At 42.8% G+C, this 26,050-nt stretch overlaps 1 protein-coding gene across 1 annotated transcript in view; it reads left to right on the forward strand.

Moving 5' to 3' along the window:
* Positions 1–26,050, forward strand: part of LOC115114117 (mediator of RNA polymerase II transcription subunit 14-like) — a 44,506-nt gene that overhangs the window by 15,413 nt on the left and 3,043 nt on the right. The window contains 14 exon segments of the mRNA XM_029642149.2: positions 2,973–3,107; positions 3,403–3,479; positions 4,443–4,603; positions 4,731–4,969; positions 6,765–6,917; positions 7,072–7,341; positions 7,450–7,624; positions 7,627–7,698; positions 11,129–11,251; positions 11,811–11,990; positions 13,182–13,420; positions 15,829–16,008; positions 19,844–19,951; positions 24,570–24,695. Coding sequence (XP_029498009.2) covers positions 2,973–3,107; positions 3,403–3,479; positions 4,443–4,603; positions 4,731–4,969; positions 6,765–6,917; positions 7,072–7,341; positions 7,450–7,624; positions 7,627–7,698; positions 11,129–11,251; positions 11,811–11,990; positions 13,182–13,420; positions 15,829–16,008; positions 19,844–19,951; positions 24,570–24,695 — 2,238 coding nt within the window.

Genomic DNA, 26,050 nt, shown 5'->3' on the forward strand with positions numbered 1-26,050 from the left:
GACTTTTACGGAATTATGACATAACATTGAAGGTTGTGCAATGTAACAGGAATATTTAGACTTGTGGATGCCACCCGTTAGATAAAATACGGAACCGTTCCGTATTTTATCTGAAAGAATAAATGTCTTGTTTTCAAGATAATAGTTTCCGGATTCTACCATATTAATGACCTACGGCTCGTATTTCTGTGTGTTATTATGTTATAATTAAGTCTATGATTTGATAGAGCAGTCTGACTGAGCGATGGTAGGCAGCAGCAGGCTCGTAAGCATTCATTCAAACAGCACTTTCGTGCGTTAACCAGTAGCTCTTCGCTGTGCTTCAAGCATTAAGCTGTTTATGACTTCAAGCCTATCAACTCCCGAGATTAGGCTAGTGTAACTGATGTGAAATGGCTAGCTAGTTAGTGGGGTGCGCGCTAATAGTGTTTCAATCGGTGACGTCACTTGCTCTAAGACCTTGAAGTAGTTGTTCCCCCTGCGCTGCAAGGGCTGCGGCTTTTGTGGAGCGATGGGTAAGGATGCTTCGAGGGTGGCGGTTGTCGATGTGTTCCTGGTTCGAGCACAGGTAGGGGCGAGGAGAGGGACGGAAGCTATACTGTTAAACTGGCAGGTATATGAAATACAAATTGTATTGAGAGAAATTGTCCTATAATAACTACAACCTAAAACTTCTTACCTGGGAATATTGAAGACTCATGTTAAAAGGAACCACCAGCTTTCATATGTTCTCATGTTCTGAACAAGGAACTGAAACGTTAGCTTTTTTACATAGCACATTCTTCTCCAACACTTTGTTTTTGCATTATTTAAACCAAATTGAACATGTTTCATTATTTATTTGAGGCTAAATTGATTTTTATTGATGTATTATATTAAGTTAAAATAAGTGTTCATTCAGTATTGTTGTAATTGTCATTATTACAAATTAAATAAAAATACTTTTTTTTTATTTTTATTGTCCGATTAATCGGTAGCGGCTTTTTTTTTTTGGTCCTCCAATAATCGGTATCGGCGTTGAAAAATCATAATCAGTCGACCTCTAGTATGTACGTGCGGTCACTGTGGGGACGACACCATCGATGCACATGTTGATGAAGCCAATGACTGATGTGGTGTACTCCTCAATGCCATCGGAGAAATCCCGATACATATTCCAGTCTGTGCTAGCAAAACAGTCCTGTAGCTTAGCATCTGCTTCACCTGACCACTTTTTTTTTTTTTTTTTTTGTATTTAGTTTTTCTACAAACGTTGGGCTATATGTTTTCCGATTTTTAATACATTGTAAGGCTGCACGATGCAACTAATGATGATTTTGAAAAGTTCTTTGAAGGGCTTGAGCTCTGCCTAATTATTTTGCACAGGCTGTAAACACTTCGTCAGTCTCTCATTCACCATTTGTGAAGCACTTGATAATGCCTCGAATTTCCTGGCGGCATCCCGTGTGGCCATAACGCACCCTAATATTATATATATTAATGCCAATGAATTCTAAGCTAATCTTGTCTGCTAAATGAACTAGTGTTGCCCACAGCGATATGACATTGCCAGATCAGGGCCTAACATACCGTAAGGACAACTCAGAGTATGCTTTTCTGTTCTTCTAAAATACACTACATTTTTTTCTTTAGACCTGTCTAAAATAAATAATGGACTTATTGTGAAGGTGTGTAGGCTATATTACATGGATTTATTGTGAAGGTGTGTAGGCTATATTACATGGATTTATTGTGAAGGTGTGTAGGCTATATTACATGGATTTATTGTGAAGGTGTGTAGGCTATATTACATGGATTTATTGTGAAGGTGTGTAGGCTATATTACATGGATTTATTGTGAAGGTGTGTAGGCTATATTACATGGATTTATTGTGAAGGTGTGTAGGCTATATTACATGGATTTATTGTGAAGGTGTGTAGGCTATATTACATGGATTTATTGTGAAGGTGTGTAGGCTATATTACATGGATTTATTGTGAAGGTGTGTAGGCTATATTACATGGATTTATTGTGAAGGTGTGTAGGCTATATTACATGGACTTATTGTGAAGGTGTGTAGGCTATATTACATGGACTTATTGTGAAGGTGTGTAGGCTATATTACATGGACTTATTGTGAAGGTGTGTAGGCTATATTACATGGATTTATTGTGAAGGTGTGTAGGCTATATTACATGGATTTATTGTGAAGGTGTGTAGGCTATATTACATGGATTTATTGTGAAGGTGTGTAGGCTATATTACATGGACTTATTGTGAAGGTGTGTAGGCTATATTAACATGGACTTATTGTGAAGGTGTGTAGGCTATATTACATGGATTTATTGTGAAGGTGTGTAGGCTATATTACATGGATTTATTGTGAAGGTGTGTAGGCTATATTACATGGACTTATTGTGAAGGTGTGTAGGCTATATTACATGGACTTATTGTGAAGGTGTGTAGGCTATATTACATGGACTTATTGTGAAGGTGTGTAGGCTATATTACATGGACTTATTGTGAAGGTGTGTAGGCTATATTACATGGACTTATTGTGAAGGTGTGTAGGCTATATTACATGGACTTATTGTGAAGGTGTGTAGGCTATATTACATGGATTTATTAGACGTTTTAAAATAATGTTCCAAAGGTCAGCATCAGCGTCTTGTGTGGAAGCCAGAAGATGCTACATGTGTTTGTTAATTAACGGTCAATTACCGTAAGACCGACAGTTATTTGCTTGACAATCACCGGCTGACTAAATTTTGTGACCGCCACAGTCCTAGTTGCAATGAATTCAAATATTGATGATCTGAAACCATGCCCTAAAAGGAGTAATTGAAGGAAAAATACTTACAATATACATATAAACCCTGATATTTTCCTGAATAATGAAATAAGAAGTGTTTATAAATTAAATGTATTATTTATTATCATTAGATGGTCAGTTATCTCACTGTATATCTCCTCTCTCTTCTCTGTCCTCCAGTTGTCAGGAGACCAAGGGGCTCTGGAGCCCAAGAAGCCAAAGCGCTCAGGGGAGATGTCTGCCTTCAACAAGGAGCTGGCTCACCTAGTGGCCATGTGTGACACCAACATGCCCTTCATAGGCCTCAGAGTGGAGGTATGGATGGAGGGAGTACCCACTTTTATTCTCTTTATCTTACAACTCTTACTCACTCTTTTCTACAATTTCCCATTCTACTATTAATATCTTTCTTCATCATTCCTCTTCCTATCCATCCCTCTCATCCTCCTTTCCCTCTCCTCATCTATCCTTCCACCTCTGTCCCTCCTCTATCCAGCTGTCACACATGGAGGTTCCTCACGTCTCCTCTTTTTCGTCCTCTCCTCATCCCTCGCTTTCTTCCCCTCCATTCCTCCTCTGTCTAACATGTCTCTCTCATGTCTTTCTCTAGTTATCTCAGATGGAGATTCCTCACCAGGGTGTGCAGGTGGAGGGAGACGGCTGCAGTCACGCCATCCGCATCCTCAAGTAAGGTCAAAAACTCCATCCCACCTGAACAGGCTGAAATTCCAGGCGTTTTTCTCTTTTTTTTTAAAGCTCTTGCACATAATTTTCACAATTTCAGTGTTATTTCGAATACAAAAAAACCAAGTAAATCACATTTGACCGCACTGCCCCTTTAACATTCCCATTGACTTCCATATTGTTAGACAGTGCCACTAACATAAATTGCATGCAATTATGTGCAAGAGCTTTAAAAAATGAAAAACGTCTGGAATTTCAGCCTGTTCAGGTGGGATGGAGTTTTTGGCCCACAGCATGACATCACAATCTGATCTGATTATTACCAATGACCAGTCATATTTTATTGGCTTATGTATCCTCCTACTTTAAAGGGGTTAGCAGGGTTTGCTTTAGAGTCTAGACCACACATGTCAAACTCATTCTACAGAGGGCCGAGTGTCTGCGGGTTTTCGCTCCTCCCTTGTACTTCATTGATGAATTAAGGTCACTAATTAGTAAGTAACTCTCCTCACCTGGTTGTCTATGGCTTAATTGAAAGGAAAAAAACAACCCTTAGACACCCCTGGTCTCGACGGTCCTATCCACCAAGTAGGGCTGTGTTTGTAATATATTAACATTTTATCAACATGCCCACCTGAACCGACTGAGCATTTCAATGGCAAAAGGAAGCTCAGGGGAAAAAATGATAAGAAAATATATTTGGAGTGATATTAGATACAGTGATAATATAAATGTTTTTATGAAAATGACTGCATGGGGGCTTTAAAGGTGATACTAAAGTCAGAATGTGTCTATGATTGCAATTTAGTTTCTACTGATTTGAACTGAAACGTTCTCGCAGCGCACTTGGACACATACCTACAAAAAAATATATATATAATAGATTTATTTTAAATGTTAGTTTATACCCATCATTTCAGTGATAGATATGTACCTAACCCCTTGTGGTCCTGTTCCTCTCCCTAGGATCCCTCCGAGTAAGGGTGTAGGGGAGGAGACGAGGCAGGCACTGGAGCGCTCTCTACTGGACTGCACCTTCCGTCTGCAGGGTCGGAACAACCGTACCTGGGTCGGGGAGCTGGTTCTGGCCAACTGCCCGCTCAACAGCACACACAGCAAGGAACAAGGTACATACAAACACACATGAGCACATAGAACACACACAGAAATGCACATGTTGTCACAAACACATACTACCCAAACTGAGTTTAATGTGCCCTTATCTCTCCCTTTTCTCTGTGTGTGTGTGTCCAGCCTCTACGCGCCACGTGTACCTAACCTATGAGAACCCTCTGTCTGAGCCTGTGGGAGGGAGGAAGGTGGTGGAGATGTTCCTCAACGACTGGAGCGCCATCAGCCAGCTTTACCAGTGTGTCCTGGTGTTCTCACGATCACTACCAGAGATGCCATCCTACCTGAGTCTGTTCAGTGAGATCCGTCTGTATAACTACCGCAAACTGGTTCTGTGCTACGGTAGCACCAAGGGTAGCTCGGTGAGTAACGTCTGAAATCTAACCTGCGTCTATTACCTCTCTAGACATTCCTTTCCACCTAGGGAGTGTTTGGTCCCTTGCAGGGGTTGACATTAACGGGGGAAGGTAAACTGAACAGTCGGGCAGGTGGAATCTGCTTTGTGGCTTCCTGAACAGGCAGGTGACATTCTGTCCCAAAGACAACCTTTAAGTCACGTTGACTATAGTGTTTTAATTTGTGCAAAAGTGACTCGTAACAAAAAATAAACTGAGCCAAGTGATCATAGTTATTCTCCCTACATTCTCGTTTCCCTCCGTTACGTGTCTGACTCAATTTCGCAAAACTTATTTGACACCTTTATGCTCATGAAAGAAGGCACGATTTTACATTTGTTCTGCCTGAGCAAGTCTGACCACAAATCAGAAACCACTATGATGAACCATCATATGCGTTTAATGGATTGAGGGAAAATAGCAGGAATATAGGCTTTTGTAGGCTACAGTCAAAGCTATGTCTTCCAATGATGTGACTACTATTGGCATCCAAAGATAATTCAATTTAAATAATGCTTGAAGATAAGGATGACAACAGTGGTACTGATATCACTTTTATTGAATCACACTGCTGCTCTTCCATTTATTTGAATCTTATGTCTTTGTTGTGGGTGGCTGTTTACAAATGTATATGTATTTTAACCCCATAATGGTTGAATTGAAGATGTTTAAGCTGCCTATCAATCATTGTTTCTGTGTTCAGGGCTGTGTTCATTAGAACCAAACGGACGCAAACAGAACGTTTCATTCTGTATATGAAACGTTTTAAAACAGAATTGGAGTAATGAATACGTCCTCCCTAACGGACTGACAACTACAAATATTACGCAAATTTTACACCTGTTTCAGTAGCGCGATTTGCGGGCCAAATTGTGCTTGCAGTCCATTTAGAAAATTCTCGCAACTCAAGTAGTCCTAAGTGTTTTTCAGTTTAGACAGAGAAGATAGGCTGAAACATCTGATTTAGTTGTCCCATAGTGTAGCCATTGTTAACGGTTTCATTAATTTGCCATGAGAAAAAGGCTTGTGGAAAATGCTACTCCCTTGCCGCCTCATCATTAAAAGGGAGAGTTCGTCAAAAATAAAATGTCTTCTTTGTTTTCCCCAGACATGGCTGGTTCCCCAAAAGTACTGTTCATGCCCATAAGTTACTGTTTTCTGTGATTATTACTTCCTTTCATATGTATAACTAGCGATGTGACAAATGTAATAAAAAATCTTAGGCTGACCAAAAAAAGTAACTACTGTCGACCTGTGGTATTTCGGATCCAGTAATTGCGGAATAACTGCAAAATTACTGCAGTAAAAAAAATGTTGGGACGCAGTATTTGCAATGTGCTCTGACTGCAATCTTTTTTCCTAAGGGCAACATTTAAACAACAAAAAATTCATAGTTTAAACGATACCATTTAAAAATGTTACATATAATTCAGATATGGTCCTTCATATGACTGCTAAGGAGCGATGCAGTTCAATCTACCACAGAGGTACTTGACATTTTACCATTTGTCTGTCTAACAGACCATTCCATTTCTTTTGGACGAGTGACCATGACAATTGCGCAAGAAAAACATGACATATTGATTTACAAGTGCCTTTGAGAGCTTAGTGTCAATCCCTGCCTTGTATGTTTCCTTACTGTTTGTAAAACGTACTATATAAATATATAAATATATATTATATATATTATTTATATATTATATAAATATATGTGATATGTGATTGATTGAGACTCTCTCTGCCGCCTCTCGTTCCCCTCTAGGTGACCATCCAGTGGAACAGTAGCACCCAGAGGTTTCATCTCTCTCTGGGGACAGTAGGACCCAACTCGGGCTGTAGTAACTGTCACAACATTATACTGCATCAACTGCAGGAGATGTTCAACAAGACCCCTACTGTGGTCCAGCTACTACAGGTACTGCACGCATACACACATACCTGGGCTTGAACCTAACTATGCAGGGGCAGAACACGCACATACTCTTACATACACTGGAACCCTCCACCAAAGTGGCACATTCGATTACATTTATTTTGTATTCATTGTCTAACTTCCCTCCCCCCCCAAGGTGCTGTCGGACACCCAGGCCCCTCTGAATGCCATCAACAAGCTGCCCACAGTGCCCATGCTGGGGCTAACGCAGCGCACCAACACAGCCTACCAGTGTTTCTCCATCCTACCCCAGTCACCCACACACATCCGCTTGGCCTTCCGCAACATGTACTGCATCGACATCTACTGCCGCAGCCGTGGGGTGGTGGCCATACGAGACGGGGCCTACAGCCTCTTTGACAACACCAAGATCGTGGAGGGCTTTTACCCTGCCCCGGGACTCAAGGTACAAGGGAGGAGAGGGCTTGGGTGGGTTTGTGTGATTGTATCAGGAATTTGAAAGTGCCTAGATTCTGTTGTCTAGTTCCCCTCAAGGATTCTCTCTCTCTACCAGACGTTCCTCAACATGTTTGTTGACAGTAACCAGGATGCTCGGCGACGCTCTGTCAACGAAGACGACAACCCGCCCTCGCCCGTGGGCGGTGACATAATGGACACCCTCATGAGCCAATTTCAGGCCCAGCAGCAGCAGCAGACAATGAGAGGGGGTCCTGGGGGGGTGTACCCTCCCTCACCTCCCCGCCCACCCCTTACCATCCCAACGTGGCACCCTCGCCATCCATGATGCCCACACAGTCCCCAGGTGAGAGGGATGTGTGTCCTGTGTGTTCCCTCTTTGTGCCACGTGTGCTTGGCAGCCCACTATGGAGCAGAGGAAAGAGACCAAATGCTATCTGGTCCTCTCCTCACCCATCATCCACCCGCTAAGTGATATCACTCTCTTTGTGTATGTGTTCATCCTGCCACTGCTGTCATGCACATGCTGAATGGCAAACTGTGTGTGCGAAAGTTGAGTCCAGAAGGGAGAAAGCATGCACCCAGTCCTGCTCACCCATCTCAGCCCTAGAGCCGCTGCCCAGCTTCAGCCTGTGTGTTTGCGTGTGATTGAATGTATGTGACAGGGTTTCTGTTGGGAAACCGTGGCGCCAGACAACATGACCGGGAAGATTTTAATTTACCGGCCATAAAACGTTTTTTCTTTTTGGGTGCATTGCCCGCTAGGGCGGCTACCCACGGGGCTCAGAACGAGTGAAATCACATTTAGAATGAGGTAATTCATTTTAAAACAAACTAAATGTAATCTATGTAATCTCCAAAAGTAATTATTTATCATCAACAATAACTAGTAATGCTGCATACTATAAGAAAGGTTCAAATCTCACCTTTCTGGTAAAAATAGTTATAAATTGCTGAGGTGTAATTACATTTGAGGATACAACCGGAAGTACACAGTACGAATATTATGACAATATTAAATATTTTATGATGTTCTTCCTATAAAAAAAACGATGAATAATACTTGAAATGACTTATACTTTCTAAATATAGTATAATCAAATTGTAGAATTACTAGCTATAAGAATTCACCTTCCTTATAACTGCAAAATATGCATTTGTATGTTTAGTGTGCGTATTTGCTTACGGTCTCGCTTGAGCCAAACCTCTGTCCCCATCGCTGTGAACGTCTCACAGAGCTCTAGCTTGGCTTCTTGAACACGTTAGGAACTCGCCTTTCATCTCATTCATCTTATCCGTCAATGACAGTGTTTCTTTAACATTTTAAATAAATAAATAATTTTATATGAATTGCTATAAATTGATGTCTGAATATATTAAAGAGATGAAACCACTCTCTCCTGCTACTATGTAATGATTGCAGGCATGTGCTTTGTAAGTGGCTGTTAACTGGAAATGACACAACGAGAAGGTTACAATTGAACAAAATGTACTATACTGTATGAACACAAGGTAGCCATTCCACTCAAGGCTAGGTCCATCAACAACCAAACCTCCTGCGCAGGCGCACTCTTGACAGAGTGATAGCCCCGTAATGACAGAAATATAGGGATACTTAAAACATGAACTTAACAGCTGTGACGCAGGGTTCAGCCAGGAGTTGATGGATAGTCGGAAGAGCGAAAGAAATGGTAGGAGGGACATCCCAGTGGTTTCAGATTTAACATTCTGTTACACAAATATACTACTGTTCCGTGGGAACCAGGGCTATCACTCAATGCAAGCCATTTCGATCTATGGTGTTCACAGATCGATTTATAAACAGGGGACTTTACATCTAAGAGTAAATTATTAACAGAACATGTAATGAAGCAGCCAATTAAACTTAATTTTCAAACATTTGCCAAAATGTAATTCGCGGGAACACCATTCTAAGCAGTGTCCCTGGGAAAGCACCATTCTAAGCAGTGTCCCTGGGAAAGCACCATTCTAAGCAGTGCCCCTGGGAAAACACCATTCTAAGCAGTGCCCCTGATAGCGGTTCCATATGTGACTGAGATGAAAATCTCTTTTAGACACTTAGAGGGGGGATCTAAAGATGCAACAACTAGGATGGGTTGCTAATATGATTAGGATTTACCAAAATACATTCACCAAAATTATATAATTACTCCTGTCTATACAGAAATAAATAAAATAATTCAAAATACTTCACCAGAAAGCATGACAGAGGAATCAAGGATCATTAGCTCGTAGTCTTATGCCTATTTGGGCAGCGCGCATAGCAGTAGGCCTTGTTGATTATTGACTTGCGTCTGTCAGTGAAAAGCATCTAAAATATGTATCTGAGTAAATTATTGAGTATAATTTTAAAATGTTGAGACAAGGAGAGAGGTGTGTGGCCAAGATATAGCCTAGTCTCTCTCTCTCTCCCGCTCAGCTGTCTCCCGACAATTCTTGTGCATTCATTGTGTGAATTGTTTGCCCTTGTGCGCAATGAGCATGTGTCTGGTTTAAGTTTGACGGAGTGCGTGCGACTGAGCACACATAGAAGTACCTGGCCTACTACGCAGAAATGTAGGAGTGTTTTTACTTTTTTAAACTTTTTTTTTTTTTACATCCATTGCACATGATAATTTATTAACTATAGTTCCACACAGTAAGCTATTTGAAAAATCAGTACAACAATCTCCGGTGTGAACGAGCAATGGGCCTAGAGCAATGGGCCTAGAGCAATGGGCCTAGAGCAATGGGCCTAGAGCAATGGGCCTAGAGCAATGGGCCTAGTGCTGCATTGGCCTATAGGCTCTGAGTTCCATGTGCTCATTTCTTTCGTCGCTAATGGATCACGTTGTATCAATGTGTCCGTATGGCAGGGGATGGTGATCTCCCTTTAGTTTACTTTTAACTTTGAGATTTTTATCATTTAATTCAGATTTTTATGATTAACCACGTGACAATGATTTTGAGAAATGTAAACTTGTATTTAATTAACAGTTCCATGAAAATGCTCATATGATAATCATAGATTGAAATGGTAGGATGAATTTCTAGGCTTCACCGAACTTGAAACTCACGCGCCGGCTATGAAGTCTTTATAAAATAATTGCCATTCGGGTTGTAAACAATGAAGTATGTTTTCAAAATTCATATGGCCTCCAGCTCATTTTGTGAAGTGGTGGGTGATGCGCTGATAGCATGTTGCCTGCACTTGAATGGTGAATGGGAGTCGTGCTTCAATTACCAGTTGAGAAATACAAAATAGTAGCTATTTTTAAACGTGCACCAAAACTGTTTTTAACACTCAATTACATTTAGAATTGTTGCGCAATGAATGGGTTTATTAAAGCACATGTTTTACTCCAGCAGCAACCAGCTGAGGAGCTACAGGAGAAATCTCCCTCAAAATAGGCTCTGTATGCTGCGCACATGTGATTAGTTGTGTTGGTATTTGCATAATAAGATACATGATGACTAACAAAAATGCACAGTCCAATTTAACGCCACTAAATTATGCAAATTAACCTATAGACCAGCAAGCATAACTGTCAAATGTATTTCCATCGACTTGTAATTCCATCAATGAATAAAAATAATTATTTTGTAATTGGTCATTTTGGCCGGCAACAGTTTTTTTTTAACTGGGGGGGGGGGGGGGGCAAAAGCCGGCAATTGCCGGCTAACGGAAATCCTGGTATGCGAGTGTGTGTGAGCTGATCTTATTGGCTCGTGTCTGACGAGCCTTATTGGTCGGTGTGGTGTGTGTGTGTGCGCAGGGACAATCCATGCGTCGGGCTCCCCTAGCGGAGCATTGAGGGCTCCCTCTCCCTTTGGGCCCACCCCTTCTCCCTCCTCTCTTGGCATAGCTATGGGCCCAACCAGCTTTGCCAGCCCGCATGGTAAGTGGCGCAACGCACTGACCACAGGGACAGACCGGGCTGGGTTAGAGGATGGGACTGGGCTGGGTTAGAGGATAGTAAGGATGAGGCTGGACTGGGGTAGAGGGGGCTGGGTTGTAGCAGGCTGGGCTGACTGGATGGGTCCTCCATGGAATATAACCATAGCCAGACCCTGGTGCAGGTTGAGAAAACGCTGTCTCTGGGTAGGCTGAGGATGGGACTGGGCAGGGCTGTAAAACCAACCTCCCAGCCCATGGACCGGGACTTGTCCCTGGGATGTTGCTCACCGGTCTCTCTGATAGTTCTGACACCTGTTTAGTCCGTCCCATGTTGACTGGGCAGTGGGTCACGTTGGTGGTTTAACTGTGGAGAGTTTTTAGAGTTAATGGGAGAGAGAAAGTTCTGTCAATCAGTGAGCGTTTGAGAGAGTAAAAAAATGTTGTCTGTGATTGTCTGAGTACACTGTAATGGGTTCATGACAATGAATTATAAGGATGATGATATCAGTGGACGCTACTGATGTTGATGATGTGCGTCTGGCTACGTGTCTGTTTCCCAGGTGCTCTGGACCCCAGCTCCCCTTATGCCATGGTGTCTCCCAGCCAGAGGGGCCAGTGGCCAGGCTCTCCCCAGGTATCAGGGCCATCTCCTGGTGCTCGTATCCATGGCATGTCCCCTGGAAACCCTTCACTCCACTCACCCATCCCCGACGCCTCACACTCCCCACGCACTGGCTCGAGTGAGTATCACATAACACTTGACTGACTGACAATCCACTCCACTGAAAATCTAATGTTTTTATAAAGATTGAAGGGATGTTAACCTCTAGGGGGTGTGGGACGCTACCGTCCCACGTGGTCAACATCCATAGAAATTGCAGAGTGCCAAGTTCTAATTAAATTACTATAAATATTTAACTTTCATGAAATCACAAGTGTAATACATCAAAATAAAGCTTATCTTGTTGTTAATCCAGCTGCCGTGTCAGATTTCAAAAAGGCTTTACGGCGAAAGCAAACCATGCGATTATCTGAGGACAGCACTCAGCACACAAAACATTACATACAGTTACCAGCCAAGTAGATTTGTCACGAAAGTCAGAAATAGCAATACAATTAATCACTTACCTTTGATCTTCGTATGGTTGCACTCACAAGACTCACAGTTACACAATAAATGTTTGTTTTGTTCGATAAAGTCCCTCTTTTTATCCAAAAACCTCAATTTTGTTGGCGCGTATTGTTCTGTAATCCAATGGCTCAAATGCGTCACAAGAGGCAGACAAATTCCAAATAGTATCCGTAACGTTTGTAGAAACATAGTCAAACAATGTTTATTAATAAATAATCGATCATATTTAAACCGGACAATAGCGTCGTCAATATAAAAGAAAAACAAGAAAGGCGCGCTCTCGGTCGGGCGCAGGAAACAGCTCTGGGGACATCCCACTATCCACTGGCTCAAAGTTGTCATTCTCCCTCATTTTTCAGAATAAAAGCCTGAAACAATGTCTAAAGACTGTTCACAACTAGTGGAAGCCACATGAAATGGAATCTGGGTCCTATCCCTTTAAATGGTGGATAGGCATTCATTGGAAAAACTGCCATTTCAAAGTAATTAAACTTCCTGGATGGATTTTCCTCAGGTCTACACCTGCCATTTCAGTTCTGTTATACTCACAGACATTATTTGAACAGTTTTAGAATTCTATGCTAATTAAACTAATTATATGCATATCATAGCTTCTGGGCCTGAGTAGCAGGCAGTTTACTTTGGGCATGCTTTTCATCCGGAGGGGAAAATAGTGCCCCCTACCCTAGTGAGGTTTTAAGACCGTTGCACGAATGTATATTAAAAAAGAATCATCTTTAAGGACGTGTTCAGTCTCATCATTCCCTAGGCTAACGGTACTGTCTGCTCCTCTCTCCAGGTTCCGGTGCCATACCCAGCAGTATGCCCCCGCCCCGTAAGCTACCTCAGCGTTCCTGGGCTGCCTCCATCCCCACCATCCTCACCCATAATGCCTTGCACGTGTTGCTGCTGCCCTCGCCCACACCCTGCCTGGTGCCGGGCCTGGCAGGAAGTTACCTCTGCTCGCCGCTGGAGCGCTTCCTGGGCTCGGTCATCATGAGACGCCACCTGCAGAGGATCATCCAACTAGAACCCAACGTGAGTGGTGGAGATCTGCGGTTGACTCATCTTGGTTTAGTCCATCTGTCTGTCTTGTTCAGTGTGTGTGTGTGTGTGTCTCTCTCTTTGTCCATCCCTTCCTCACTCTGGTTTTTGTTTTGAAGATATTTCTGGCTTTCCTCACACTTCTCTCCTTTTCATCCTTCCATTTCTCTGTCTCTCTTCATCTCATCCAGTTGGAGGTTAACGTGCGTGTTACCTTTGTAATCAAATGTTTGTTCATACCCCATCTCTTCAGCTTAACCAGCTCTCTCATCCAGTTCAAATTCATCTCTGTCATATTCCTCTGTAGAGGCTCTCAGCAGGGCTGTCCCTTATTCCAAAGCTTTTTTCCAACCTTGGATCTCTCAAACCCTCAACCCAAGCAGTCTGAGTTGAGGTTGAATGGCTTAGGGTTTTATGGCGGGAACCCATTTACCGAGATTTACCATCCAATACAACTCCCTTTTCCTGGGATAAATAAATCAGAGAAACCGGCGTGAAATCTCACTGTTAAATGATATGCGATGTGTAAATCTGGCTTCTCTACAGCCTCTGCATGATGAATCATCACCGCTCAGGTCTACATGCATTGTGAACTGCCTGTCCCAACCTATCTCATCATGGTAACTTTTTTTTTCTTCTTGTAAAAGTCTATGCTACAGTAATATAAAGACCGAAGGCATGTCTAATTTACCCATCTCAATCTGGCTTTCGGGGTCACCTTATTTTTTTTATTTGTACATCTTTTTTATTGCAGCTGCAGAGTTTTAAAACAGCCTGTCACTGGAATATCGTTGCTTTAAGTCAGTGCACGCTCTAGCAGTCTTTCTCTCTCTCTCCCCAACTCCATTCCAATTGCATCCAAAATAGATAATCCTGTTCTAGAATGATCTATAGCCCTATATATAGATGTCCTTGCCTAGAGTATGCACTTCTTATGTAATACATTCAATGCAGTATTAGCCTTATATTTGCTAATTAATGATGGATTATGCATAATAACCTGTCTTTTGCGTAATACGCACACACCTATGCTCCGCTGGCCTCTCTCCTTAAAAAACGCTCCTTAGCTCTTGGAGTCCCATGCAGGAAAAACTATTTAATTTAACTGTTGAATGTGAGGCAGGTATGAAGCAACAATAGAGAGAGAGAAAGGGGAGGTAGGCTAATAACATTAGAGGAAATATTATTAAAGGTATACACTATATATATGTGTGTGGACACCCCTTCAAATTAGTGGATTCGGCTATTTCAACCACACCCGTTGCTGACAGGTGTATAAAATCGAGCACACAGCCATGCAATCTCTATAGACAAACATTGGCAGTAGAATTGCATTACTGAAGAGCTCTGACATTCACCGTGGCACCGTCATAGGATGCCACCTTTCCAACAAGTCAGTTCGTGAAATTTCTGTCAACTGTAAGTGCTGTTATTGTGAAGTGGAAATGTCTAGGAGCAACAACGGCTCAGTTGCGAAGTGGTAGGCCACACAAGCTCACAGAACGGGACCGCCGAGTGCTGAAGCGCGTAGCACGTAAGAATCGCCTATCCTTGGTAGCAGCACTCAGTCCCGAGTTCCAAACTGCCTCTGGAAGCAACGTCAGCACAAGTTTGTCGGGAGCTCCATGAAATGGGTTTCCATGGCCGAGCAACCACACGCAAGCTTAAGATCACCATGCGCAAGACCAAGCGTCGGCTGGAGTGGTGTAAAGCTCGCCACCATTGGACTCTGGAGCAGTGGAAATGCGTTCTCTGGAGTGATGAATCGCACTTCACCATCAGGCAGTCTAACGGACAAATCTAGGTTTGCCGGATACCAGGAGTACGCTACCTTCCCGAATGCATAGCGCCAACTGTAAAGTTTGGTGGAGGATAAATAATGGTCTGGAGCTGTTTTTCATGGTTCGAGCTAGGCCCCTTAGTTCCAGTGAAGGTAAATCTTAACGCTACAGCATACAATGACATTCTAGACAATTCCGTGCTTCCAACTGTGGCAACAGTTTGGGGAAGGGCTTTTCCTGTTTCAGCATGACAACGCCCTTGTGCACAAAGCGAGGTCCATACAGAAATGGTTTGTCGAGATCAGTGTGGATGAACTGAAAGTGATAAATCACAAAAGTGATTTATTATCGGGATGGAACATTTGTAAAATACAGGGAAAATATGCAACCCAAGTCTCAGTAGATGGAGGCTAATATCCTACTCCATTATAATTTGACCTTTTGAAAAAGTCCATACCTCTTTGTAGATTGTTCCACATTGTTACTTTATGGAACTAAACTCTCCCTTGTATTTATCTTTAGTTTTTTTGTCTGTCGTTTTTTTTCTGTTATAATCATCTTTTCTCTCCTCTCCCTTTTCTCTCCTCCTTTTCTCTCCTCTCTCCCCCTCTCTCTCTTCAGCTGTCCATCGTGAACTCTAATGAGCCGGGTGTGATCATGTTCAAGACAGAGGTGTTGAAGTGTCGCGTGGCGCTCAACCCAAAGACCTACCAGACCTTGCAGCTCAAAGTCACCCCCGAGAACGCCGGGCCCTGGTCACAGGAGGAGCTACAGGTCTTGGAGAAGTTCTTCGAGACCCGGGTAAGACTAGTGACTTAGACTAGTGACTAGCATCTTTGGGTCCTTTAAGATTGCTATTTAAAAACCAAGTATTATTATTATTGTTGGGCAATTCCACGGTAAAAGAGGGACGTTGAGACTCACTACTTCACTTTAAAATGTATGCCAAACAACAATCATTGATTGCAAAATTTAACAAGCCATACACCTATATACAGAAGTCTACTTTTAACAATTTACATTTTTACTAAAACACGTTTTTGTTGAGGAACAGTGCAAACTTTAGTAAGAGATTTTACTTTAAAATCTTCCTCAGTTTTTTGTGACTATGTTTTCCAAAATATACTAATCAGAAAAACTACTCCGAATTAAGATTCAAAGATGACTGCAGAAATAATGAGGTGTCAGCTATGATATGACACCATGAGTTGGTAAGTGAAGTGGATCAACACCTGGTAACATAATGACAATTGTCCTTGATCTGTACTATACAGAAATGCATAATTATGAATGTCATTCTCTTCATGGTGATGTATCCTGAATAGGTACACAAAGGTAGAAAATATAATATCCTCAATTGCATATTATTCTAATGAGCTCCACCCCCAAACAAGACCAAATCTGGTTGGTCAAGAATGGACCAAATCTGTACCAATCAAAGACATCTGTTTCACAAGTTTGGATATCAAAATACAGCAGAGTACAGTAACGTTCAGAAATGTATAGTACAGTAAAAAAAAAAATACAATTTTTTTTTTAGTATTATACAGTCCATTAGAGTAAAGTATATTACATTACCTCTGCTGTACTGTGCTCTACTGCAACTGTGGTATGTGACTACTATGATTTCCCATTGTGGGAAAGTGACAAGTTTTAGTCACTTAACAATTTTGTTTATGAATTATTATCAATAAAAACAATTGGTAGGTCTACCTTTTATTTGTTACTTCTGTTAACTTTCAGATTCCTCCCTCATGAGGGAGAGAAATGAGAACATATATTAAAGATATGTGCGTTTTTGGTAACATAATGACAATATTTCTTAAACTTACAGAAAGCAGAATTATTTCCACAAAACTAAAAATGTACCTTTATTTTAAGAACAAATTCTTATTTTCAATGACGGCCTAGGAACAGTGGGTTAACTGCCTGTTCAGGGGCAGAACGACAGATTTGTACCTTGTCAGCTCGGGGATTTGAACTTGCAACCTTTCGGTTACTAGTCCAACACTCTAACCACTAGGCTACCCTGCCGCCCCAAATATAAATGTTAATATTAGTTGGCAGGGGCCTTTACTTCAACATTATTTCTAATACCTTAAGACTTTTTCTAGTAGATGTTGTTTAAGACCCCTTTTCCATCTTTGTGCCCAGAAATCAAACATGGATTTTTAAGATGGAAAATGGCTGGGAAAAACATATATATTTTGCGAAAATATAGACTCTTAGCTTTCATTTGACACTACATTTCATATGCTCCTATAAATGTCACGTTGGTGCTCATGGGTCCTTTTACATGGGAATGACTGTATACATACACACGCGCACACCCTTATTCAATAACCAATTTGCTAAGAAGTAACACCTTTCAGTATTTGTTGTAAGAACTGCTATTCCATAACGGAGAATTGTGAGGCTTTTTATTATGCTTATTTATCGGTTAGAACCATGTGGACTTTACATTGGGAAGAGCAGGAAGCCACTGAAGATGTTGTGGTTACTAGAATGATCATAGAGCATCCTGCCTGAGGGGAGACTCATGTATACCACATTTCCTTGCTCCAGCTCTAAAGTCAATACATTATAAATATACTGATGGTGGCCTTGATGGTGAATGTTTTACACATTATCCATAATTCTCTGCTCACTACTAAAGACAATATAAAATAAACATAGTGAACATCATATTGAGAGTTATGTAACATTTCTTCTATATGTGGGCCATTCCGCCGAATTGGTGCCATTTGCATGTAACTTTTCACAATGAAACTTAATTCTTTGTCTTTTTTCAGCACTGTATCTAATAACACACATGTTTAACTATTCAAAATGTGTAATGGTCAATCTCGGGCAATTAAAAAAAAATATATATATATATATGACTTTTGGTAACAGGACTGAGAAAAATGCAACCATCTTCCATTTAGGGGCGGCAGGGTAGCCTAGTGGTTAGAGCGTTGGACTAGTAACCGAAAGGTTGCAAGTTCCAATCCCCAAGCTGACGAGGTACAAATCTGTCGTTCTGCCCCTGAACAGGCAGTTAACCCACTGTTCCTAGGCCGTCATTGAAAATAAGAATTTGTTCTTAACTGACTTGCCTAGTTAAATAAAGGTCAAATAAAAAAATTAATTTAGAAAACAAGTTTTCTAAATGGAAGATGGTTGCATTTTTCTAAGTCCTGTTACCAAAAGTCCTACAACTGTTTAAATATCAACTAAAAGGCATGCCAACTTGTTTTTGTTTTTCCATAAATAAATTATTGGTTTCATTTTCAAAAAATATATCTGTAGCTAAAAAGTCACAACTTATGCAAGCAAAATGTAGTTTTTTTTTAACACCAATGATGTGTGCTGAGAGTCTGGAAGCAAGGGAGTGAATATTTAATTAATAAATTAAACTTAATACAAAACAAGAAACACGAACAACACACAGACAGGAAACTGAAACAGAAACAATAACGCCTGGGGAAGGAACCAAAGGGAGTGGCATAATCACGGAGGTGAAGGAGTCCAGGTTAGTGTCAATAAGCGCTGGTGTGCGTGACGATGGTGACAGGTGTGTGTAATAATCAGCAGTCTGGTGACCTAGAGACCAGAGGGAGTATACGTGACATTTTTTTTATTTTTAAGGGAGACCCCAACCTCAATTTGATCAAAAATCTATCATGTGATTTATCAAACAATTGTTTAAATGATGGACCAAACATAATTGAAAAATAATCATCTTTATTTTTTAAATAAAAAACAATTAAGTAACAGGAATGAGCGCTGAGTAACGACTGAGTGCTTGTGTGTAAGAGAAACTGGATGTCACAACTTCCTTCAATTAAACAAAGATAAAACAGAGGTCATTATATTTGGCAAAAAAAGATCTGAGTCTAAATAGCAACCTTTTATTTAACTAGGCAAGTCAATTAAGAACAAATTCTTATTTTCAAAGTGGGTTAAGTGCCTGTTCAGGGGCAGAAAGACAGTTTTGTACCTTGTCAGCTCGGGGGTTTGAACTTGCAACCTTCCGGTTACTAGTCCAACGCTCTAACCACTAGGCTACCATGCCGCCCCTGTAACATGAAAGCAGTAACAATTGTGTGCGCTAGAGGCGCCACTACAGACCCTGGTTCGATTCCAGGCTGTATCACAAATGGCTGTGATTGGCGAGTTCCATAGGGCGGAGCACAATTGGCCCAGCGTCTTCCAGGTTCGAGTTTGGCCGGGGTAGGCCGTCATTGTAAATAAGAATTTGTTCTTAACTGACTTGCCTAGTTAAATGAAAATATGGGGTATAGTGTGTAGATGGATGAGGAAATGTTTTTATTTAATCTATTTTAGAATAAGGCTGTAACGTAACAAAATGTGGAAAAAGTTGAGGGTTCTGAATACTTTCCGAATGCACTGTACAAACACACACAACTAAGTGAGTCATTGCATTGAAATACAACATATCTCTGGCAGAATAGGATCTGATTAACACTGGGTGAACTGACCTCATAGCAGGTCATTTGAATCTGAAGCTGGAAAAGGTGCAAGAATATACATGTGTAGTGACAGGCTTTGACTAAAAAGTCAGGTCTCCCCTCTTCATGTCCTTTTCCTTTCCCTCGCTTTGTCCCTTTATCCTCCCTCATCTTCTCTTCAGGTGGCAGGCCCTCCGTTCAAGTACAACACGTTGAATGCCTTCACCAAGCTGCTTGGGGCCCCCACCAACATCCTCAGGGACTGTGTCCGCATCATGAAGCTCGAACTGGTGAGGCCTTTACCTCTGGCTGTGGTTGTCACTGGGTGGGTCGTGCTGCTCCATAGATAACTTTGTGTCCGTTATGAATGAGGGGCAGGCGATATGTTTGTCTGTGTTTCTGCCTGTGTGTGAGAGACAAATATATGAGCGACCGCCTCGGCTCCATCTTATGTAGCAACATTTTTATATGAATGTTGAATGTTTTGGTACACCAACTGGAGGGCTCTTTGTCTACACCCATTCAGCATTGTTCACACCCTTAGCCCCACCCATCTCTTTAATGATTCACATGTGAGGTCATGTGGTAAACACAGGCTATATCAAATAAAATAAATACATAATTTATAAAGTATTTGTCACATGCACAGGATACAGAAGGTGTAAATGGTACAGTGAAGTGGTTACTTGCATATTTTTTATTTTTTTATTTTTTTTATTTCACCTTTATTTAACCAGGTAGGCTAGTTGAGAACAAGTTCTCATTTGCAACTGCGACCTGGCCAAGATAAAGCATAGCAGTGTGAACAGACAACACAGAGTTACACATGGAGTAAACAATTAACAAGTCAATAACACAGTAGAAAAAAGGGGGAGTCTATATACAATGTGTGCAAAAGGCATGAGGAGGTAGGCGAATAATTACAATTTTGCAGATTAACACTGGAGTGATAAATGATCAGATGGTCATGTACAGGTAGAGATATTGGTGTGCAAAAGAGCAAAAAAGTAAATAAATAAAAACAGTATAAAAACAGTATGGGAATGAGGTAGGTGAAAATGGGTGGGCTATTTACCAATAGACTATGTACAGCTGCAGCGATCGGTTAGCTGCTCAGATAGCTGATGTTTGAAGTTGGTGAGGGAGATAAAAGTCTCCAACTTCAGCGATTTTTGCAGTTCGTTCCAGTCACAGGCAGCAGAGTACTGGAACGAAAGGCGGCCAAATGAGGTGTTGGCTTTAGGGATGATCAGTGAGATACACCTGCTGGAGCGCGTGCTACGGATGGGTGTTGCCATCGTGACCAGTGAACTGAGATAAGGCGGAGCTTTACCTAGCATGGACTTGTAGATGACCTGGACCAGTGGGTCTGGCGACGAATATGTAGCGAGGGCCAGCCGACTAGAGCATACAAGTCGCAGTGGTGGGTGGTATAAGGTGCTTTAGTGATAAAACGGATGGCACTGTGATAGACTGCATCCAGTTTGCTGAGTAGAGTGTTGGAAGCCATTTTGTAGATGACATCGCCGAAGTCGAGGATCGGTAGGATAGTCAGTTTTACTAGGGTAAGCTTGGCGGCGTGAGTGAAGGAGGCTTAGTTGCGGAATAGAAAGCCAACTCTTGATTTGATTTTCGATTGGAGATGTTTGATATGAGTCTGGAAGGAGAGTTTGCAGTCTAGCCAGACACCTAGGTACTTATAGATGTCCACATATTCAAGGTCGGAACCATCCAGGGTGGTGATGCTAGTCGGGCATGCGGGTGCAGGCAGCGATCGGTTGAAAAGCATGCATTTGGTTTTACTAGCGTTTAAGAGCAGTTGGAGGCCACGGAAGGAGTGCTGTATGGCATTGAAGCTCGTTTGGAGGTTAGATAGCACAGTGTCCAATGACGGGCCGAAAGTATATAGAATGGTGTCGTCTGCGTAGAGGTGGATCAGGGAATCGCCCGCAGCAAGAGCAACATCATTGATATATGCAGAGAAAAGAGTCGGCCCGAGAATTGAACCCTGTGGCACCCCCATAGAGACTGCCAGAGGACCGGACAGCATGCCTTCCGATTTGACACACTGAACTCTGTCTGCAAAGTAATTGGTGAACCAGGCAAGGCAGTCATCCGAAAAACCGAGGCTACTGAGTCTGCCGATAAGAATATGGTGATTGACAGAGTCGAAAGCCTTGGCAAGGTCGATGAAGACGGCTGCTATCGTTTAGTACCTTGAGTGTGGCTGAGGTGCACCCGTGACCGGCTCGGAAACCAGATTGCACAGTGGAGAAGGTACGGTGGGATTCGAGATGGTCAGTGACCTGTTTGTTGACTTGGCTTTCGAAGACCTTCGATAGGCAGGGCAGGATGGATATAGGTCTATAACAGTTTGGGTCCAGGGTGTCTCCCCCTTTGAAGAGGGGGATGACTGCGGCAGCTTTCCAATCCTTGGGGATCTCAGACGATATGAAAGAGAGGTTGAACAGGCTGGTAATAGGGGTTGCGACAATGGCGGCGGATAGTTTCAGAAATAGAGGGTCCAGATTGTCAAGCCCAGCTGATTTATACGGGTCCAGGTTTTGCAGCTCTTTCAGAACATCTGCTATCTGGATTTGGGTAAAGGAGAACCTGGAGAGGCTTGGGCGAGGAGCTGCGGGGGGGCGGAGCTGTTGGCCGAGGTTGGAGTAGCCAGGCGGAAGGCATGGCCAGCCGTTGAGAAATGCTTATTGAAGTTTTCGATAATCATGGATTTATCGGTGGAGACCGTGTTACCTAGCCTCAGTGCAGTGGGCAGCTGGGAGGAGGTGCTCTTGTTCTCCATGGACTTCAGTGTCCCAGAACTTTTTGGAGTTGGAGCTACAGGATGCAAACTTCTGCCTGAAGAAGCTGGCCTTAGCTTTCCTGACTGACTGCGTGTATTGGTTCCTGACTTCCCTGAACAGTTGCATATCACGGGGACTATTCGATGCTATTGCAGTCCGCCACAGGATGTTTTTGTGCTGGTCGAGGGCAGTCAGGTCTGGAGTGAACCAAGGGCTGTATCTGTTCTTGGTTCTGCATTTTTTTAACGGAGCATGCTTATCTAAAATGGTGAGGAAGTTACTTTTAAAGAATGACCAGGCATCCTCAACTGACGGGATGAGGTCAATATCCTTCCAGGATACCCGGGCCAGGTCGATTAGAGAGGCCTGCTCACAGAAGTGTTTTAGGGAGCGGTTGACAGTGATGAGGGGTGGTCGTTTGACTGCGGCTCCGTGGCGGATACAGGCAATGAGGCAGTGATCGCTGAGATCCTGGTTGAAGACAGCGGAGGTGTATTTGGAGGGCCAGTTGGTCAGGATGACGTCTATGAGGGTGCCCTTGTTTACAGAGTTAGGGTTGTACCTGGTGGGTTCCTTGATGATTTGAGTGAGATTGAGGGCATCTAGCTTAGATTGTAGGACTGCCGGGGTGTTAAGCATATCCCAGTTTAGGTCACCTAACAGAACAAACTCTGAAGCTAGATGGGGGGCGATCAATTCACAAATGGTGTCCAGGGCACAGCTGGGAGCTGAGGGTGGTCGGTAGCAGGCGGCAACAGTGAGAGACTTATTTCTGGAGAGAGTAATTTTCAAAATTAGTAGTTCGAACTGTTTGGGTATGGACCTGGAAAGTATGGCATTACTTTGCAGGCTAACTCCTCCCCCTTTGGCAGTTCTATCTTGACGGAAGATGTTATAGTTGGGTATGGAAATCTCTGAATTTTTGGTGGCCTTCCTGAGCCAATATCAAAACCAGAAAGTGTCCATATAAAATATTTTTATCTTTATTAGATGATGCTTAACTGACACACTTGACTAAATTGATGGGTCATGTGGAGGAAATGCTATAACCACCCCACAGACACACCTGGCTAATTTTTAATGCGTCACGTAATAATCTGTCCGAAGTGGAGTCTTTGTTTAGACGTGTAGCTAGCTAGTTAGCTAAACAATGAACTGGCATAATCCCAACTCATACTACTACGAATACAAACACTGTCATCGTTGTAGTATTAATCTGCAGGTAGCTAAAGCTAACAAACTAGGTTCAATGTTAGCTAGCTAACATTAGGCTATAACTAGCAATGCAAATGGATTTTTGATTAGAATATTACTATACAGATCATACATGTAACGTTAGCTATCGAGCCAACGTTTGCTAGCAAACTAACAGTACGCGTTATTACCTTGCAATAAAAATGACTTTCTGACTAAATTTGAAATCTGAAAATGTAGATAGACTCTTACCTGTATACATGGATGAATGCTTCACGGCAGACTGGAACACTAACTGTGTTTTGTTTGTAGCTACGTCTTGTTGGCCAGCATTGCCAAGTCACTCCGATCCACAATGACCGTGGCGTGTGCAGAAAGTAGCCCATAACGTTTTCCAACTGATCTGTCGATAGTGCCTGCTAAATTCAGGGCATCAATGTTGTTGAGAAAAATAGCCAAACTTTTGTAGTTCTCGATGTCTAACGTTATATCTTTAGAAAGCGATTCGGTAGAAAAGACTATCAACACATACTGAGCAGCTCACATTTTAAACAGAAGCATGCTACATGGAAGACCAATCCAAACTCATCTCCCGGCATGTCCAGCCCATCCAATATCTCAACCAATCATGGCTAACGGGAAGGTTCCTTCCTTTTTCCATGGCTAATCCAACTAGGCTCATAATTTAACAATTGTATTATTCTTTATCGATGAAACAAGTTTGTTATTAAGGCAAATAAAAGTTCACGTTGCAGAAGGCATTTCTGCCAAAAAACATAATTATTTTTATGTTCAAATGCCGCTCCTGTGAAGTAGTGACGTGCGACATACGCTTAGTTTGCAGGAACGAGTCATGTGTTATGGTTGTGATGGTCTCTCTCACTTCTCTTCATCCTTTCCTCTTCAGTTCCCTGACCAGGCCACCCAGTTGAAGTGGAATGTCCAGTTCTGTCTGACCATCCCCCCCAGTGCCCCTCCCATCGCCCCTCCAGGAACTATTGCGGTGGTGCTCAAGTCCAAGATGCTCTTTTTCGTAAGTACTGACCTTTTGACAAGTGTTGTTACATTTACATTTAAGTCATTTAGCAGACGCTCTTATCCAGAGCGACTTACAAATTGGTGCGTTCACCTTAAGACATCCAGTGGAACAGCCACTTTACAATAGTGCATCTAAATCTTTTAAGGGGGGTGAGAAGGATTACTTTATCCTATCCTAGGTATTCCTGAAAGAGGTGGGGTTTCAGGTGTCTCCGGAAGGTGGTGATTGACTCCGCTGTCCTGGCGTCGTGAGGGAGTTTGTTCCACCATTGGGGGGCCAGAGCAGCAAACAGTTTTGACTGGGCTGCGTGGGAACTGTACTTCCTCAGTGGTAGGGAGGCGAGCAGGCCAGAGGTGGATGAACGCAGTGCCCTTGTTTGGGTGTAGGGCCTGATCAGAGCCTGGAGGTACTGAGGTGCCGTTCCCCTCACAGCTCCGTAGGCAAGCACCATGGTCTTGTAGCGGATGCGAGCTTCAACTGGAAGCCAGTGGAGAGAGCGGAGGAGCGGGTGACGTGAGAGAACTTGGGAAGGTTGAACACCAGACGGGCTGCGGCGTTCTGGATGAGTTGTAGGGGTTTAATGGCACAGGCAGGGAGCCCAGCCAACAGCGAGTTGCAGTAATCCAGACGGGAGATGACAAGTGCCTGGATTAGGACCTGCGCTGCTTCCTGTGTGAGGCAGGGTCGTACTCTGCGGATGTTGTAGAGCATGAACCTACAAGAACGGGCCACCGCCTTGATGTTAGTTGAGAACGACAGGGTGTTGTCCAGGATCACGCCAAGGTTCTTAGCGCTCTGGGAGGAGGACACAATGGAGTTGTCAACCGTGATGGCGAGATCATGGAACGGGCAGTCCTTCCCCGGGAGGAAGAGCAGCTCCGTCTTGCCGAGGTTCAGCTTGAGGTGGTGATCCGTCATCCACACTGATATGTCTGCCAGACATGCAGAGATGCGATTCGCCACCTGGTCATCAGAAGGGGAAAGGAGAAGATTAATTGTGTGTCGTCTGCATAGCAATGATAGGAGAGACCATGTGAGGTTATGACAGAGCCAAGTGACTTGGTGTATAGCGAGAATAGGAGAGGGCCTAGAACAGAGCCCTGGGGGACGCCAGTGGTGAGAGCGCGTGGTGAGGAGACAGATTCTCGCCACGCCACCTGGTAGGAGCGACCTGTCAGGTAGGACGCAATCCAAGTGTGGGCCGCGCCGGAGATGCCCAACTCGGAGAGGGTGGAGAGGAGGATCTGATGGTTCACAGTATCGAAGGCAGCTGATAGGTCTAGAAGGATGAGAGCAGAGGAGAGAGAGTTAGCTTTAGCAGTGCGGAGGGCCTCCGTGATACAGAGAAG

Source organism: Oncorhynchus nerka, linkage group LG1 (assembly GCF_034236695.1).
Source record: "Oncorhynchus nerka isolate Pitt River linkage group LG1, Oner_Uvic_2.0, whole genome shotgun sequence".
NCBI lineage: Eukaryota > Metazoa > Chordata > Actinopteri > Salmoniformes > Salmonidae > Oncorhynchus > Oncorhynchus nerka.